Source organism: Curcuma longa, chromosome 14 (genome assembly GCF_044706935.1).
Source record: "Curcuma longa cultivar G26 ecotype Majalengka, Jawa Barat chromosome 14, ITB_CL_G26_1.1, whole genome shotgun sequence".
Taxonomy (NCBI): domain Eukaryota; kingdom Viridiplantae; phylum Streptophyta; class Magnoliopsida; order Zingiberales; family Zingiberaceae; genus Curcuma; species Curcuma longa.
In genome coordinates this window covers 6,613,979-6,627,276 of record NC_133874.1, presented here as the reverse complement: position 1 = coordinate 6,627,276, position 13,298 = coordinate 6,613,979, and the positions used below count along the sequence as shown (strand labels likewise).

General features: G+C 38.5%; 3 protein-coding genes across 3 annotated transcripts; 1 reads left to right on the top strand and 2 right to left on the bottom strand.

The window, feature by feature from the left end:
* Positions 1-1,173: 1,173 nt before the first annotated feature.
* Positions 1,174-4,062, top strand: LOC141845006 (glycerate dehydrogenase-like). Its single transcript, XM_074733005.1, has 13 exons — positions 1,174-1,346; positions 1,418-1,501; positions 1,576-1,716; positions 1,846-1,967; positions 2,320-2,401; positions 2,552-2,624; positions 2,711-2,802; positions 2,969-3,043; positions 3,107-3,214; positions 3,296-3,373; positions 3,456-3,500; positions 3,614-3,728; positions 3,821-4,062. The coding sequence occupies exons 1-13, from the start codon at positions 1,224-1,226 to the stop codon at positions 3,841-3,843; spliced, it is 1,161 nt and encodes a 386-aa protein (XP_074589106.1). The 5' UTR covers positions 1,174-1,223; the 3' UTR covers positions 3,844-4,062.
* A 5,651-nt stretch (positions 4,063-9,713) lies between these two features.
* On the bottom strand, positions 9,714-10,681 carry LOC141844668 (transcription repressor OFP13-like). Its single transcript, XM_074732671.1, has one exon. The coding sequence runs from the start codon at positions 10,581-10,583 to the stop codon at positions 9,837-9,839; it is 747 nt and encodes a 248-aa protein (XP_074588772.1). The 5' UTR covers positions 10,584-10,681; the 3' UTR covers positions 9,714-9,836.
* A 1,575-nt stretch (positions 10,682-12,256) lies between these two features.
* Positions 12,257-13,208, bottom strand: LOC141844671 (uncharacterized protein At2g39795, mitochondrial-like). The gene is made up of 2 exons (XM_074732672.1): positions 12,643-13,208; positions 12,257-12,566 (listed from the first exon to the last, which is right to left on the bottom strand). The coding sequence occupies exons 1-2, from the start codon at positions 13,158-13,160 to the stop codon at positions 12,404-12,406; spliced, it is 681 nt and encodes a 226-aa protein (XP_074588773.1). The 5' UTR covers positions 13,161-13,208; the 3' UTR covers positions 12,257-12,403.
* Positions 13,209-13,298: the final 90 nt, after the last annotated feature.

Sequence of the window (13,298 nt, the reverse complement as noted above, 5' to 3'; positions counted from 1 at the left end):
TTTGTCAAACAAACCCGACATAGGTGTATTGTCAAACATCGAAACTTGAGAGTCAGACCTAGTGCTCTTTGCACCAACACTCCCAATTGGTTTGCCGACACTAGTAATCCGACTGGAAATTATTTCCAACAGGCGGGGCTGTTGTATTGCTGCCAGAGCATACCTTCCAATGAAGTGTTGCTGCCGACTACCAAGCTTTTATATATATATATATATAAAATCTTGAACCATGATGAACTGTAGTGAACTTGTGAATTGGCGATACAGAATTGTAAATCATAATCATCTTGGATGGTTAATATTAAGGATCGACCTGTAAGAAAGTTTCAAATCGTGGTCGGATCTACATCCATGTCTGATATTTTTCTTTTAAAATTATTTTAATAACATCTTATTTATAGATTAAGAATAATTGATGATATTAGATTGTCATTTCAATAGTCATCTTATTTTTTAAATTTATTTTATAATCGAAATATGAGATCGAACAGTCTATCTCAAGATTAATCAATGTAATCTAGTATAAAAAATAAAGAAATCTTAATAAAAAATAAAAACTATTTATATTTTGGTTTTTTAATAGATAATTAGAAGAAGAAAAAACATGTAAAAGAAAATAAAAATAAAAAGTAGTAAGTAAAAAAGAAAAATAAAAAATAAATTTTTAATAAAATTAAAAACTAAAAAAATAAAAAAATCACCTTGGAATTTTATATAAAGTCCGTGGTACTAATGTTTTTATTTTTTTAATTAATGATTTTAAATTGCTGATTAGAAGAGAAAAAAAGAAAAAGAAAGAAAATAAAATAAAAAAGAAAAATAGAATAATTTTTTTACTATTTTTTGTTTGTTTTTTAATAGCTAATAAAATGAAGAAAAAGAAAAAAAAAAAAAAAGAATTTTTTTAATAAAATAAAAGAAATTATCACTTTGAAAAAGAAATAAAAATATAATACTCTTTTAATAATTTTTAAAAGAATGATGCGTTTGATGAAAAGAAAACCCTCTTCTGATCTTCTGCATATTCTTTATATTCTCTTATCTCAAAAGGGCGTGAATCAATATGCTCCAACCAAAAATAAATACAAAATAAACAAGAAAAAAGAAAATAAAAATCGAAAGAAAAAGAAGGAATCGAAACCGGATAAGAGATGGTTGCAGTCTACAAAACCTCTTATCCCTAGAGGAAACAAACCCACTGCTAGCTCCGTCCAGACTAAAAAATGGCGAAGCCAATATCGATCCAAGTGTGGAACCCTAACGGGAAGTACAGAGTTGTGAGTACCAAATCCATGCCCGGAGATCGGTGGATTCGTCTCTTGACCGACCAAGACTGCCGCGTCGAGGTACTTGTATATATCTGCCTCTATATCTTGATCCGCGCAACCTTATCTATCCTCACTCTTCGTCTTCATAGATATGCACTGAGGAGAAAACTATACTATCGGTGGATGACATTCTTGCTCTGATCAGCGATCGGTGCGACGGAGTAATTGGACAGGCAAGTATATTGTGCTATGCAATTATCTTTTTGCTACTTCATCGATTGGGATAACCTTGGTGTGCCACATGCAGTTAACGGAGGACTGGGGTGAGGTGTTGTTCTCTGCTCTGAAGAGAGCCGGAGGAACCGCTTTCAGTAACATGGCTGTTGGGTACAATAATGTCGATGTCAGTGCGGCTAACAAATACGGAGTTGCTGTTGGGAACACCCCTGTGAGTTCGCCGATGATGATTATGTATAGATATTTTAGGAGGATCAAGTTGGAGTTACTTTGGGATTCAAAATTTTCCTTGTAGAATTTCTAATTTCTAAAGGAGGAATGGTGCTTTTCCATGTCGTAGGGAGTTCTGACAGAGACCACTGCTGAATTAGCTGCTGCGCTTTCAGTAACAGCTGCTAGAAGAATAGTTGAAGCAGATCAGTTCATGAGAGCTGGCTTATATGACGGATGGCTTCCTCATTTGTACGCTCTTGTTAATACTTATGATATTTCAGTGCTTTGGAAAAGTTGTTTATACTGAAAGATTTCCCTTTCAATAGGAAACATGAATCTTAACATAATCATATGGTACGGTGTGCACTTTGATGAACTTTATAAAGTTAAATCTTTCTTGCTTAGATGCAACATGAATCTTTACATGATCATAAGGCTCAGAGTTGATCAAGTATATAATCTCAAATCTTTCTTTTTTAAATGAAGCTTGAATCTCAATATGTTCATACTGTTTAGGGCTTTTTTAATGGAATGTGTGAAGGCAAGTATTTCTTCTTTAAATAAAACATGAATCCTAACATGACCATATGGCTTAGCACAGGTTTGTTGGAAACTTACTCAAAGGGCAGACAGTGGGAGTGATTGGAGCTGGTCGTATCGGGTCTGCATATGCTAGGATGATGGTAATTCTTTAGTGCCTTTTATCCATGACTTGTGGCTGCATCTCATGCACTTGTATGTATCCAGCTAGCGTCAGATGAGATTTCTGAATTGCATTGTGATGCAAACATGAATGTATTTAAGCATGGTTTGATTTGTTTTTATTTGGACAGATTGAGGGTTTCAAGATGAACCTCATATACTATGATCTGTATCAGGCCACAAGGCTAGAGAAGTTCGTGACAGGCATGTCGTCATCACCTTGTACCTGTTTTTTAATATGATTTGAACTTGACTGTGAAGAAGTTGCCATCTTTGGTTTTGATGTTCAGCATACGGACAGTTCCTACAAGCAAATGGTGAACAACCTGTTACATGGAAAAGAGCTGCTACCATGGAAGATGTGCTTAGAGAAGCCGATGTGGTAAGAATTGATGCATCTTCACATTCTTTCCCATGTTCACTCCCTAACTAATTTTCTACTTTATCTTGCTCAAATGATACACAGCATGGCAGATTAGTGCTTTATCTTGAATACATGATCACTTGATACATATAGGTGGAACTAATTGAGTCCATTCAATTTGCAGATAAGTCTTCATCCTGTGCTGGACAAGACTACATATCACCTCATAAACAAAGAGAGACTGGGTATCATGAAGAAGGTGAACCTTGTGTTGTATTTTCTGTAAATTAAATATAGTGAACTAGAATGGCTCTGACTGCAGGAAGCAGTTCTGGTGAATGCAAGCCGAGGACCGGTGATTGATGAAGCTGCTTTGGTTGAACATCTGAAAGCGAACCCTATGTTCCGGGCCGGTCTTGATGTTTTTGAGGTAATTATGCAATGCAAAAGTCAGTTGGCTCAAGATTGATGACGTTGTCAACTGAACTAAATTGGAATCGGTTGTGCACAGGATGAACCATTGATGAAACCTGGTCTTGCTGAGCAGAAAAATGCAGTTGTTGTGCCACACATTGCTTCTGCCTCGAAGGTCTCATTGTGCCATAGATTGAAACTTAGTTCAAGAAATTTGAGCAGCCAGACAGGATTTAATTTTCTTTCTTCTGATGCAGTGGACGCGTGAAGGAATGGCCACCCTCGCCGCTTTAAATGTTCTTGTAAGATCAGCACGTCCTTTAATTTTACACTTTTGCTGACCAGTTAAACCAAAACACAAAACCAGAGAATTGCGTAGGAGATTGTCCTTGTGCCAATGTGTTTTTGCATGCAGGGAAAGATTAAAGGATACCCAATTTGGGGCGATCCAAACAGCATGGATAAGTTCTTGGACGAGAGCTCTCCGGCTCCTGCTGCATGTCCAAGCATTGTTAACGCCAAACAACTTGGTATTATACTATCTCCTGTTCCGGCTCCTGCTCCTGCTTATGCCTGTGCTTGTGTTCAGCAACACTTTTTTATGCGACAATTCGATTTGCAGGTTTGCAAATTTCAAATCTGTGATGCAATGCCAGATGGACTCGTGCAGACTGCAGATGAAAGCCTTTTATATTATTGAACCATATCTAGGCACGATGTATAATTATTCAGAAGAAAAAAGAGCCCCCCTACCTCACAAATCTACTCCAAATGTATATGGTTGGCATTTCTTATCGAACCATATTTAGGGACAATTTGGTCTTTGACATTCATAAATCAAAATTGTCGGTATCGTGGACATAATACCTCTGTCTGTGGGTTTTTCAATGAAATCCAGCCTTCCCTTCCCTTTCCTTCGCATCGCAAATGGACATCTCTCCTTGACTCTTCTAGTCTTATCGGTTTATCTCTTGCATCACATTATCTACAATGAAAAATTTGCTTGACCTTTCTAAGTGATGTAGAGGAGATCTATCTTTTTCATATAACGAAAGTGATATTTTGCGACTTTTTGATAGAGTAGGATCATGAAATGCATGGTAATGCTCAAATAAGTCAATATGAAATATTGAACTCATTTGTTTGAGTGAGTCTACTTGGGGATTAAAAAACACAAAGATTGATATCGAGAATGACACGATCTATACCTCATTGATCAATTTAGATATCGAGGATAGAAAAACAAGGTCAAATTAAACATTATAGTAGTGACGGAAAGGTTAGTTGGATTTCGATTTTCTCGTCACTTGGGTAATAATGATGCATTGCTAGATATCACTGATTGCTTATGTATCTAAAGCGGTTAGATACATTACCAATGTTACGAGAACCTATTGGATCACACATAAAGGACATGATGCTTCAGAGATTGATTGATTTAGTTTGATTAAAATATGATTCGAATTGGATTAATTGAGTTAGACTCAAGTAAATTCAATTGAATTATGAGATTAAGTCTAATTTGAGTTAAATTCATTTAAATTAGACTCAACCAAATTTGAATGAGATATTAATTTATTAAAATATTTAATGAATTAATTATAGAGGAAGACCAATGATTTTTCTCTTCATAGATGAAGAAAAGATGAAGAGCCAACATGAGAAATATGTGCTCCATTTAGATTTTAATTGATTTTAATATGGGAAAGCTAAAGACGCAAAAATCTTTCATATTCATGAGATGAATATAAAAGGTTTTTCTTGCATTTTTGAAAGAAGACAAGCCATTTGAGCTTTTTTCTCCCTCTTGGCCTAACATCCTTTTTCTTCTTCCTCCTCTTTGTTTTGGCCGAATCACCTTATGTGGCTAACACCACAAAAGGTGATTCTCCTCCGAAGCTTGAGATCGTGTTTATGTGGATACGCATAGAGGCACTGATGTTTGAACGTGCAAGAGATCCGGTGAACCGAAGACGAGCGGGATAAACGAAGGGCACGCAACAAATGTATACCCTATTAGATAGGATTTCATAGATCTAAACTTGTACGAATTTTTCACATGGATCACGGAAGGGATCCTATTTTTTGTTACAAATTTTGTTATTTTGTCGCATAGGATTCCCTATAGTGTTATCAGAGCCACTTGCGAAAGATCGTACAAAGATTTATGTATTTTTTGTATGTAATATAGAAATAAGATAAGTGCTTGTTATGGGTTGCATAATTGTATGAGTATTTTATCTAGCAAAAATTTTTGTTGATTAAACTAAAAGGCAATAGCATCATCATACATATGACAGCATACTATAGTCCAATTGCTTTTTGATAGCGTTCCGCAAGTATACGGAATGTCGTCAAGTAATAAAAAGATCGAATCCACAGGGACCGTGGAATTACTTACTAGATCTACCACAAAAAGGTGGAGAGAATATTGAGCATGAGTTGTGTGGGGGAGATGAGAGTGTTCTAAAGTACTTTATCCTAGAATTCGAAGAAAGGAATCGACTGTGACACTTGGTTGTGAAACGATCCTAGAACTTCGGACTCCTCAGAGTATGGATTGATTGACTTGGATCCTCTACCTTTCCTCAATAATTGTTCAATTGTAGGGATGTTAACCAATTTATCCAATTCGACCTCGTCAGGTATCCTCGGAATAAAGCATTGGTGTTCTTACGTCACTCGATGTTGGTTTGAGATGGTTCTAGAAGCCCGGTTTAAGGCATTCCCGTGTCACTCAGGCGCCCCGGAGTACTAAAAGAACCTTATCCCCTGTCACAGGATATCTTTTTACGGACCTCTCTCTAACAACGAATGACCGCTAACTATCCCTCATAAGAATTAACTATGCATCAAGAAACCCCTCAGAAACTCGCCCGGTTCAAGGCATTCTCCCTGTCACGAAGCGCCCCGGTGTACGGCCTAATGATTCCTCAATTCATAATCAATTCCTACCTTCATGGATTCATACACACAATTTATCATTCATCACAAGCATAAATCCACAAAGCAATAGACAGTTATATCATAGAAAACGGTAGATTAATCAAATCCAAATACAATCATCCAGTACATCTGGCGAGCTGGTGCTCGCACCTGTGAGCCCGCCACCCGCCACGTGCGCACGTGCGCATGTGCGCAATGGGCGCTTTGTAGGCGCACTTTGCACTTCGCACTTACGCGTCGTCGCGAGGAGCATTGAGGAGCTTAAATTATTGCTCCGGGTGACATTGCAGTGCCTGCGTGGCACTCGGGTGACGTGTCGGGCGCGCATGTGACGTGGCATTGCCTGTGTGGCATCCGCGTGGGCAAGTAGAGGTGACTGTGTTGTTGATTGGGCAGGCAGATGGCAACCGTCGATCAAAAGAGGTGTGATGGATCGCTTGTGATGCGATCTGGAGCGTTGGATCGCGAAGAGTCACGATCAGACCGCTTGGGAAGAGACTTGATCTGAAGCGTCGGAGTGAATGGATCCAGATCCGATGGCTGATGGTAATAAGCGAGATCTGAGGGTTGTGTCCCTCAGATCTGATGGATGAGATTCGAGTGGGCTGTGTGAAGGGTTACAACCCTTCAAATTGGACGATCCAGATCGATCCAGCCCAAAGAACACATCCTCTCTTCAAACCTCTTTGATTAGTATAAATAGAACCCTCCAGATGGTGGAAAACTCATCCAATTCATCGATTCTCTCCTCTCTCTTGAGCATTCATCTCATCTTGTGAGTTCAAGAGTCCAAGAAGTCTACGAGAAGGTTCGCTGGTCTCGGAATTTGGAGTGCTGCTATTCCGAGACGATCGTCGTTGTATCTTGGAAACGAGTTGCTGCTATCCGTTAGCACCAGTAGCGGAGCAATATCGTTTACGGAGATAGTGTCTAACACTAGCCTCGACGATACATATCAGTTTGCGTACTCCCGGAGCTACCGGTAACAACAGTCGTAAACGATAATTTGTGCAATCTGATATGGCTACCAACGACGTTCCGACGACCGTTCCGACGGCCGTTCCAACCGCCATGCCGCCGACATCAATTCCGCACGGAGAGAAGCCGGAGAAATTCAACGGAGCCGACTTCAAGAGATGGCAACAGAAGATGTTGTTCTATCTAACGACGCTAAACCTTGTACGGTTTTTGCGCGAAGACCCGCCAGCCGCTACGGAAGGTAGTAAGGCTGCTTGCGATGCGTGGTCTCACGGAGGATTTCCTGCCGCAACCATATTCTCAACGCCTGGACAACACGTTCTATAACGTGTATAGTTCATTGGAGACGGCAAAATCTCTATGGGAATCACTTGAGAAGAAATACAAGACCGAGAATGCCGGGTCGAAGAAATTCATCGTCGGCCGGTTTCTGGATTTCAAGATGGTGGATTCTAAGAGCGTCGCATCCCAAGTTCAGGATATGCAATTAATACTGCATGATCTGGACGCCGAAGGCATGAAGCTGAACGAGTCCTTCGCTGTAGCCGCGGTAATCGAGAAAGAACTGGAAGGAGGAGGAATAGTTTAACTCCCAAGAAAAGAAACGAGATCAAATAAGTTGTTACCGCATCTATTTATATATATTTGATTTTAGGGCCAAATTAAAAAAATATTACACATGCGGTTTTTAATTTTAATTAATTACCGCCATATTTTAAATTTTAAACTTACCGGTCATCACTATTTATTTTTCATTTTAAACAATTAAGTTTATAATTGTTTAATTATTTACGTACGTATAATGTGTTAATATTTCTGGAATTGAATTGAAAGTATTTGAATTAATTATATATAAATATATATATATAATTTAATAATTTATATGTTATAAATTATTATAACATATAAATTATATATACATTTAGCTTTTCCTATCCAGTCACCCCTTCAGATTCATTATTCACAACCATTAGGAAGGCCTCCCAAATAATATTATAGATTAGTTATATATTTAATAAATTAATTTAATTTTTTTTAAACATAAATAATCTAATATCTAAGTATATAGAGAACTTGAGAAAAAAATTCCTTTTAAATTATAGATAGTAATATAAAATAGATTTTAAAATTTTTAAATATATTGTGATGTGGTGGATGACTATGTGGTGATATTGATAGGTCGGGACAGAGCCTAGGGCCCCTCTTTCAATTTTTTTTAGTGTAGAAGGTGTAGGGGTATAGGAATGAGGCGGTAAGTAGAGAGTGACGACGTGACCACCTCCTCAACGTAAATATATATCTTTCGTCTTCTTAATATGAAATTTCTAATTCCATCCCGGTTAATAGATGATAAATTGATGATATAATTTATTTTTTTTAACTATTTACATTTATTTTGTTTAATAGAGAGTCGAGACTCAAAATTTTTTTCATCTACGATTCAAAGTTATTATTATTATTTTTTAAAATTGATAAATTTATATTTATTTAAGTTATCTCAGTATCTTCTTACAATATAAAAAATTAAAATAATCTTCTTATATTAAAATATAAAAGAATTAAACTCATATAATTTTTAGTTATTTCAATATTAAAACCTTCGTTTATTTTATGACACTTATATTTCTTTTGTTTTTATAATTTTTGGCCACTCATTAATATTAAAACCTTCGTTAGTTATAATTTTTAGAATCTTTTTCTTTTGTTTTAATATTTTTTAGTTATTTCAATATTAAAACCTTCTTTAGTGGGGGGGGGGGGGGGGGGGGGGGGGGGGGGGGGGGGCGGCTCACTAATTTGATGGGTTGAAAAATTTTCAACCTAACTCAACTTAAGACGAGTTACGAGTTAGACGGACCAATCTATGGACTTGTCAAAAAATATAAAAATATTAAAATTTTTAAATTTGGATTACAGTTTAAACAAGTGATTGATCAAGTTTATTATTTCATTAAATTTTAAAGAAAAAATAATTTTTTTTTAATTCGTGGGCCAACTCATGCGGGTCACGTGCTGACCTACGTGGGCCACGGGCCTAGATCAGCCGATCTACCTGAACTCACTTTAAAATAAATTGATAAAATTTTAATCTGACCTATTTAAATTATTTAATAGGATAAATCAATCCGATATATTTAATTCAAATTTACAGCTCTATTACTGATAATATCAGGAAACGAGGCCAGTGGTTTGATGTGATTCATCAACTTGCAACAAACACATGAGAAATGTAGCGACTATTATTAAGACACACTGATAATTAATTCCTTTCGTGGGACAATCATAAAACATTAAGTGCGGAGGGATGCATAATTATCTTCAAAATTAATCGAGGATTGCATATATGTCATCGAAATTAAATTATAAAAAAAAACAAGCTTAGCGATGGTCATGCTCTGCTCCAAAACAGAGTTGCTCATTAACCACCTCATGCACAACTACGCCTACAATCCTTCCTACTATCCAAATACATAGATACACATAATATAATAGTATATTATTTAGAAAAACAAATAAAAATATCAAAATTCTAATTTTAATAGAGATAAATGCCACTTTTTAAGTACGATAGATGAAGACTGCCTACAAAATTAATCGAGTAAAATTTAAATATTTAAATTATAAAAAAAATACACACACATTCCTTCTCCATTGATATTTAGAAATAAAAAAAATTAAGCCGTAGATAAATTCTACGTCACGGAGACAAGTAATTAACTGGATGCGGTTGCTTCCTCACTATTTTCCTCCGAATTATTGGAGGATGACGACGAGGAAGCGAGCCCGGCGAGGAGATCAGCAAAGGCGCCGACGATGAGGCCGTGGGTCTTCTCGCGGTTGACCATCAGATACCATACCAGCAGCTCCCAGAGCCTCTCCCGGTCCCTGACCCCGTGCGCCGTCACCATCTCCTCCATCGACAGCCGGAAGTCGCGGTACGGGTCCTCTGTTTCCACCGCCACGGCCACCGCGCCGTCGAAGGGCGGCACCTCGGCGGCCTTCACGGCCTCCTCCAGCAGCGACCTGGAGCCGGCGCGGCAGCTGGGTTCGAAGAGAAGCCGGCCCGCCGACCGCCGCAGCCCCCGCACCACCGTCTCCGGCGAGGCTCCGGCCGAGAACTCCGACACCGTCGAGAAGCTCTCCGGTTCCCCCGACGAGCGGGTGAAGCACGACTCCGCCGAGTCCAAGCAGCGGAAGGAGTCGGTCCGGGCGGCGGAGCAAGAGAGCCACGGCCACGAGGAAGACGAGCGGCGATCTGCAGCATACTCCTTCGCGCTCGGCTTGAACAGGAAGGAGGTCAAGCTCAGCTTCTTCCCCATACGAATCTTCTCATCAATTCGACGGTCCGATCGAGGAAGAGGAGGAGGATGAAGGCGAGCAAGTGCCTCACCGGCCTTATTAATGGCGGAGGAGGATGAAGAAGATGCATGACAGGGAGAGTGGGGCGGCCATGTGAGCATTAACTACGGAGTTGGGCACTTCATTGGAATGGAATACATAATCGAACAGTATTTTTGTGGCTAACAAAACATCTCCCTCTTGAATTTGTCTGATACGATCCATTGCGAGTTCTTATGTTCGGTGAGAAGACGACATTCGAGTAGGTATGAAACTTTGTTGATCTTTCAAATTCAACATAATTAATACTCGATAAGATCTACAGTCTGATGAACTTGGGTCAGTTTGAGAAAAATGTGATAAAAAAAATATAATGTCATTTTCACTTTCCTATCCATGATGTTGATGGCACCACTAATAAACATGATCGACAAGCACCATAATGAAGGAGGTCAAGAGTTGATGGATCAATCGCACAAATGTATTAGCTGATGAGGGACACTAATCAAATAGATCAATTGCATAGATAAATCGAATTAACAGATAATTATAAGCAATAAAGAGGCATTAACAGAAACTTTGCCACTTCAAGAGCATTTATAGATCAAGACATGAAGATTTAAATCGACAATAGAAAGTAGTTTTCAGTTTACATCCTTGAGGGGAATAACTTCATATATGCCTGTGGAAAGTTTTTTCATGTATAAACAAATTGCAGTCTTACACACTTAAACAAAGAGATCAATTTCCAACTGTTTCAACTATGATTTGCTTCTAGCATTTAGATAGACTGGCTTATGGTTCATGCTTATGGTACATACTTTAAGATAAACCATATATGACAAAATTGATTGTTGCCTCAGCCAAACCATGAGATGTTTATGACTGATTAAGATTTTGCTTTGATTGAATATCCTTGTTTAAAGCAAAAGAAACTTAAATCACATGGCATAATGGTGAATTTGGATTAGTAAATACTGAAAATAGACTTCCACCAAAACACTAAGGCAAAGACACTAGAACAAGAAAGCCATTGTTTCTATGATTCATCATATAACATATTGTGTTGGTGGAGGAATATATAAGCCAACCCAATTTACGATGAAGAGGGACTTTGAATATTTGGTTATGAACTTGTTGTGGTGAGTGCCTCAATAGCATTTAGAATAGATCAATAAGATTGTTGAATAAAAGAAATAATAATAGGAAGAAACAAGACTATGGTAGTCAAACAATTTGCTCCGTAATATTTAAACAATAAACACTTTTCTATAATGATGTTAGTAATCGCAGAGGATACAAGGAAAAAACTTGGTAATTATTGTTGATTATAGGAAAGTAAACGTCTTGGCTGGTCAAACAGTTTGCATTTTTTCAGTTAGGAAATAGTAGTACCAGCCATGAACTCATGAAGCATGTAATCAAAACAATACCACTGCGAATTTACAAAATGTGCACACATAATGCTAAGACACCATAAGGAGGGATTGGATCACTTTCCTTTTGGAATTGTGACTATCAGGACGACCTAAACAGCATGAACTAAACTCTTTTATGATTTCGCTCAGTAAGAAATATTAGTTTAAACATGAATGATCATTTATGGTCTCACTTGCAAAGGAATACTATTTCAAACAAACGTGATGAATAAGGAGAAGTTCATGATACATAAGTGTTTGGCAAGCAATGTGAAGAAAAATTGGAAAAGGAGAATGAAGGATATGACATAAATATCATGAAAACAAAAATCAATGCTAGTATCATCACATAAAGCACTTCTGGGTTCTGAGCCTCAGACAAAATAGTAACAATCAATTTGATAATTATATTCACAAGTACACAGGATAACAATAACTCAAATTGATGAGAAGATCATGAATCATGAGATGTATTACGTGCCAACAAAAGAGGGCAAAACCTAAACATAAAGAAACAGTAAGGCTCACTGTTTTTTGACATAAGTCTCAATGTTACTCAGCCACCGAAGTAGCTCAGTCCTGTCTTTGTTAGCCATATAACCATGCAAAAACACTGCAAGTTCCTCGTTAACCCCTCTCTTCTCCAGGTACTCCCGAACAGCATCTTGCATCTCTTCATCCAACTCACTACAAACACCATTAAATAATCTCCTTCAATAACTAACCATAAGTTTGGGCAAAAAAACCAATTTTTTTTCGTTACCTGAAATTAGGGCCCGTATACTGCTTAAGTGCAACATTGCAGTGGCGGACAGGAAAGAAGTTATCCACCTCAAGATCGTCAGGCCACGCCGAGCAAGAGAACTGGAGGACGGACTCGGATGCATCGCCCTTCGATACCTCGACCATGAGGCTGATGTGGAGGCGGGCGTCGCTGGGGTCCGCAGCCCCTGCAGCCGCAGCCGAGCGAGTGGATGGAGCAGCACCATCGAACATGGTAGCGTCGATTTTGATATCCTCCGGGCCGTAGCTCCGTCGAAGCTGGATCCACTTCTCGCCGGGACGATCGTCTACATTAAAAGGCCCGAAATCTACAGCCGGAGAAAGGGCCGGTCGCGACTCACCCTCGTATGCAATCTCGGTGCGGAGGATACGGAGGAGTTTCTCCCTGAAGGCGGAGTGGCGCATCTCAGAGATGTAGGATCGAGAGGAGATAGATGAAGAGGAAACAAGAGACTTGAGGTGGCGGGGGGCAGCAGAAGCGAGGCGACGGTGCGCCATGGCCGCCGGAGTTAGCCGTGTTGCGTTGGAGATTTAACTAGGGTTCCAACGCTTGTGCATCCCGATCCATCAACTAAAACCATAAACCCTAAAATATTATAATAAACAATTTATGTGGGTCCCTCTTCCAAAGTCCAA

Coding starts and splice junctions, on each gene's coding strand:
- LOC141845006 (XM_074733005.1), top strand. CDS start 1,224: ATGGCGAAGCCAATATCGATCCAAGTGTGGAACCCTAACGGGAAGTAC. Junction 1,347..1,417: donor ACCAAGACTGCCGCGTCGAG/GTACTTGTATAT, acceptor TCGTCTTCATAG/ATATGCACTGAGGAGAAAAC. Junction 1,968..2,319: donor GACGGATGGCTTCCTCATTT/GTACGCTCTTGT, acceptor GGCTTAGCACAG/GTTTGTTGGAAACTTACTCA.
- LOC141844671 (XM_074732672.1), bottom strand. CDS start 13,160: ATGGCGCACCGTCGCCTCGCTTCTGCTGCCCCCCGCCACCTCAAGTCT. Junction 12,567..12,642: donor TATACGGGCCCTAATTTCAG/GTAACGAAAAAA, acceptor TGGTGTTTGTAG/TGAGTTGGATGAAGAGATGC.
- LOC141844668 (XM_074732671.1), bottom strand. CDS start 10,583: ATGCTCACATGGCCGCCCCACTCTCCCTGTCATGCATCTTCTTCATCC.